We start from the raw sequence: 5,208 nt of genomic DNA, 5'->3' as shown, positions 1-5,208 counted from the left end.
TTAGATCCACTTAACCCACATTTAATAATGGCGATCCGATTAAATCCGATCCCAAATATGAACTTTCTGCTATACCTGTTCACATGCTTATATTGTATTTATAAATAAAAAATAATATATAATAAATATGATAAATCCACCTATATAAATTATTAAAAATAATTTAATAATAATACGCACATAGAAAGTTATTAACGTATTGACATTAATAAAAATAGATTTAATATCATAAAAATCTAATAAATATTCTTTAGCTTGTTAAATATATATATATTTATTATATATTTATGACCCAATAATACACTAATGGGTGGTTTAACAAATAAATATGTTAATTTTGGAATATTTAGATAGAAACGCCAATGATCTTAAATGTTAAAGTTTTGAGACATTAAAATTAAAATTTTATTTTATTTTTTTAGGTATTTGAAAGTGTTATTAAATGGGTAAAAAAGGATTTGGATCAGAGAAAAGACTTTTTGACAGAATTAATGGAACACGTGCGTTTGCCAATAATAGCATCTAGACTGATATATTATTAAATATAGTAAACGAACCTCTTCTAAAGAATAATCCTAAATGTTTGTTATATTCATAAAATATATGCATTCATTATAAATTTATTTATTTCATTAATTGTTATTATAATATTTTTAGGTAAAGATTTTGTAATTGAAGCATTAAGTTTTAATATACAAAAGTCTGTTCAGTATTTCACCATTCCACAAACAATTCGTTGTAAGCCCAGGCAGTTTGATGACTCACAAAAAGTATGATTCCGTTAGATTAATTTATCTTCACTATTATTTTATCCATTTATATTATATTAGGTTATTTTAATGTTCAACCGGCCTGATACATTGCCAAAGTGCTATACAGAATGGTATGACCCAGTAACCAAACTACGTGAGAAAGCACCAGGAATAAATGATTGTCGTTGGGAAGCTGGTCTTTGTGTTGTAAGAGATCAATTTGTGTTTGCTGTGGGAGGTGTGAATGGTTTATGTTCACAATCTGTTACTATGCTTGATGTATCTTCACAATCGCCCTCTTGGATTCAAATGGTCGATATAATAGCAAAACGAAATCGCTTAGGAGTTGGTGTATTAGATGATTGTATATATGCAGTAAGTTAACCCAATATTTTAATTATTTTATAATATTAGTAGACATTATTTTTTAATTATAGGTAGGAGGATATGATGGCAACAGGGCTTTAAATAGTGTGGAGGTATTTGATGTCAGTAATCAAAAATGGAGAATGGTGTCTAGTATGACAATTGAGAGATGTGATTTTGGCGTTGGTGTACTCAATAATCGTCTTTACGCAGTGAATAGTTATATTATTATTTATTAATTTATAATTTGTACCACATTTCATTTAATTAAATTATGTAGGTTGGAGGTAGTGATGGTAAATTGTGTTTGAAATCTGTGGAATATTATGATCCCGTACTTGACACATGGACACCAGTTGCAAATATGTCTGTAGTTCGTCATGGTGTTGGTGTAGGAGTTTTGGATGGTCTTCTGTATGCTATTGGTGGATATAATGGAAAAAACCTTAAAAGTGTCGAGGTTTACAGGCCAAGTGATGGAGTTTGGTCGTCTGTAGCTGACATGGAAATATATCGATCTTGTCCTGGTAACTATAACAGTTATACATTTTAGGACAACCTTTGTAGAAATATATTGAATTTAAATTACATTTTGATATTGTAGGAGTAGCTGTATTAGATGGTTTATTGTATGTTTTTGGCGGAGAAAAAGAATCATCTATCAATGATACTGTAGAAATTTACAATCCCAACACCAATACTTGGACCTTGGAAAAATTGTTAAGAAATGAAGTACAAATTTATGGTGGAGTAGTTGTCGATAGACCACTACATTTTATGAACTAATCTGCATACACAATGGTCTCATTGTTAGTAGAAATATGAATATAATTTATTGCAAATGTGAATTTTTCAATTAATTTTTGTTTTTGTGAATATTTTATAAAAGTTGTTCTATAATTTAAGTTGATTATTTACAAATTAAATGAATAAGCTATAAAGTTATTTGTACTGCAGTCTATTCGCAAAAACTTTTATAAATTACAATATACATTATGTCTTTTAGTTTTTGTGCGGAGTGATGAATTTATTGATTTTTCTATGATATATTTTGTTTTGTATTTTAGTGTACACGATTTAACATATTATGTACTACAATTAATGTTTATTTTACCACTTTACGACCACCTGTGACGATACAAATTATAAACTTTCATTTTTCAAATAAGAACCCCTCTTTTTCATTATACTGAAGGTATTTTTGTTAAGAAACTTTATATATCCAAATCAAAATTCGAATGTGTAATTTTTGAGTACCTATATATTACTTTTTGTATACTAAGCCACTATAAGAATTATATTGTGAGTTATTAGATAATTTGAAAATGTTGGTAATAAGTAATTACTGTTGATGTGTCAATATAAATAATTTGTAAAATTGGTTCAAGAACCTATAATACCTATAATAAAAACTACACCTAATATAGTAATATATGACATACCTAGTATAAGTTATGTTTTCGTACAACCATTTTTTTTATTTTTATGATCATTTAGGTTTTTTTTTATTAAAAAAGCATAATTATTACAATCGATTATGAAACTTGATGGTAAGAACATTATCTGTGTTTTGTTGGAAGTTTTTTTACGATAATTGTTTAAGTGATTTATAGCGTGTATAATAAATGTAAATTAAAAATGCTCATAACTCACTTAAAAACTGAATTATCCAAAAAAATTTCTAACAAAACACAGATAATGATCGTACCATCAATTTTCATAATAGGTCGATTCACTGTAATTTTTAATCTAACGGCATAAGACTTGAATTTCTGAGGGTAAATTTGGTATGTTAGGCTATTAAATTCGACTTCAATGATAAAATAATAATATCATTGTGCACGAAAACCGATTTTGAGAGGAAACCATGCGTTTCATAATTTTATTGTATAAATAAACAAATTTAAAAGTTAAAAAATTTTTTACAAAAATCTAAAATATCTCATTTTTGATAGAGATAGAATAACTATTGTTGGGAACCTTCTATTAAAATTTCTTATATTAGCTATGAAAAGAAAAATTTGTATGAATTTCTAACTAAAAAAAAAGTTTACAATATTTAAAAAAACTATCATGGCTAAAATAGTTTGAAAAATTGCCCATGTATGAAAACTGCAAATATAAAAATTTGGTGAACATTTCACGAGTCTGCGGTTATTTGTTTTGGAAGTACATCAAAATATCAATAACTGATCAATTATTTACCACTATAAATATCGTAAAATGTAGAAGTTTAAATCTTAATGCGTTTCGTTTAAGTAATTTTTTTTTTTTTGTTATAGGTAGGAATACTTCTCTGATATTTTCTATTAAAGTTTTTAATCATAGGTATGAAAAGAATAACTTCCATGAATTTCTAAACTGAAAAATAATTTACAACATTTCAGTTGCTCCAATAGAGAGTCAAAATTGTTTGAAAATATTACCATATTCGGAAAATAGTTATTGTAACATTTGATGAAAATTTCAAGTATCTAGTATTATTCGTTTTTGAATAACAATAAAATTGATTGATGAAAATTCGTCAATTTAAAGATGAATATCCAATACGCTCATAAAAAATTTAAGTTACTTTCCAGTATGCTTTTTTTTTTGTTTAAGGTAGGAACAGTTGTGGGGATATATCAACATTTCTAACGTTAACTATGAAAAGAAAACTGTTATGTATTTCTAACTGAAAACAAGTTTTGATATTATTTAACGTTGATTAGTGATTTTATATCTTTAGTCTAAAGGATATACATATATACGTCGGTGGAAGACATAAGCGCCAAGATAAGATGAGAAAAAAAAACTCAGATCGTACAAAAGCGCCAAAATCATATCGTACATAAGCGCCAAAATCCTAGGTACCTGTGTGCCACGGTTAATAGATATTAAATTTAGAACTATATCGTTCAAAAACTCCAAACGTTTAATCTTAATCGACAAATGTTTAATCTGATAAAGAATTGTACAATGGAAGAAATACCAGGATGGTGAAATAAATCGTGTAGAATATGTGAAAAAAGTGGGATTAAAAAATCAACCAATTTATCAAATTTATAATTTATTATTGACATTTTTTTTTTATAAAATCTCAACCGATATATTCAATTTTTATTGATTTGCATGTATATCATAATTTATGATTTATTAATTTTATAATATAATATAATTTTTATAAGATATATCAATTTTGAAAAAAACTACTTAATATATAAAATATTTATTTTGGCGCAAATGATATGTAATTTTTGCACCTTTGGCGCTTATGTCATACAGCCCTATACGTATAGTTAATCTACTACTCTAATTATTATAATTAATTTTCCTGAGTATGGAGTCGTATTCGTGGATAAGGGGTTGAATTCAACGCTCGAAGTCACTGCGGCGTGTCTTGATGTGATTCGAACACATAGGTATATGAATTTGATATCTATGATTTGGGTCTTGATTATTAACATATGCTTTCAAAATCCCTACATGCGTAGCAAGAGTACATATAGTCGATTCGCCAACCGAATGTAATTTAAGTTAATGAGCACTTATTATTATACTCATATTCTAAATAGACAATTGGATAACTGTGTAATAATACTATAACTGGCCTATGATACGATGATAGTCACAGAATCTTATATTATTGCAAAGCGTAAATTCATAGGTGAATAAATAATTAACAATGTCAATTTGTTAGATAATACAAAATAATTAATTTAGACAGTCATACCGAATTCTGGAATACCTAACTCAATATACATACATATATAAACGCACTAGCTTTGAATGGCAAAAATATTGTCGAAGTGCATACTGGCGTGGACGTTGTGCATCGGATCCTCTAGCGTGAAAAACAGACGTAGAAGTCGATGCTGTATAGATCCTTATATAGAGTGATTTTTGTGAAATCCCTTCTTTTGATATGCATCGATTAATACGTAATATTAATGTATTGATGTGTTTATGATCTTATTTTATTTAGTGCGGTGTGACAAAGGTGCCGCTGGTAATTTATTGTTATTTTTATCGAATGTCTTGACCGTATAGATGTAGAATATTATATTTTATGTGTTGCATGTGTCGCTTTGTGTGTATACGAAATGCGTAT

The 5,208-nt window shown here is 27.4% G+C and overlaps 1 protein-coding gene and 1 long non-coding RNA gene across 2 annotated transcripts in view; both read left to right on the top strand.

Moving 5' to 3' along the window:
* Positions 1-526, top strand: part of LOC115033651 — a 2,131-nt gene extending 1,605 nt beyond the window's left edge. The window contains exon 3 of the long non-coding RNA XR_003838936.1: positions 423-526. This is a non-coding gene — a long non-coding RNA (uncharacterized LOC115033651). The remainder of the gene's footprint in view (positions 1-422) is intronic.
* Positions 1-2,427, top strand: part of LOC100570512 (ring canal kelch homolog) — a 278,429-nt gene extending 276,002 nt beyond the window's left edge. Inside the window, exons 7-10 of the mRNA XM_029486647.1 lie at positions 831-1,127; positions 1,190-1,330; positions 1,399-1,645; positions 1,723-2,427. Coding sequence (XP_029342507.1) covers positions 831-1,127; positions 1,190-1,330; positions 1,399-1,645; positions 1,723-1,904 — 867 coding nt within the window. The 3' untranslated portion in view covers positions 1,905-2,427. The remainder of the gene's footprint in view (positions 1-830; positions 1,128-1,189; positions 1,331-1,398; positions 1,646-1,722) is intronic.
* Positions 2,428-5,208: the final 2,781 nt, after the last annotated feature.

The sequence above is a fragment of the Acyrthosiphon pisum genome, chromosome A1 (assembly GCF_005508785.2).
Source record: "Acyrthosiphon pisum isolate AL4f chromosome A1, pea_aphid_22Mar2018_4r6ur, whole genome shotgun sequence".
Lineage (NCBI taxonomy): Eukaryota > Metazoa > Arthropoda > Insecta > Hemiptera > Aphididae > Acyrthosiphon > Acyrthosiphon pisum.
The sequence above is the reverse complement of the archived record's forward strand: the minus strand, read 5'-3'. Positions and strand labels throughout refer to the sequence as shown.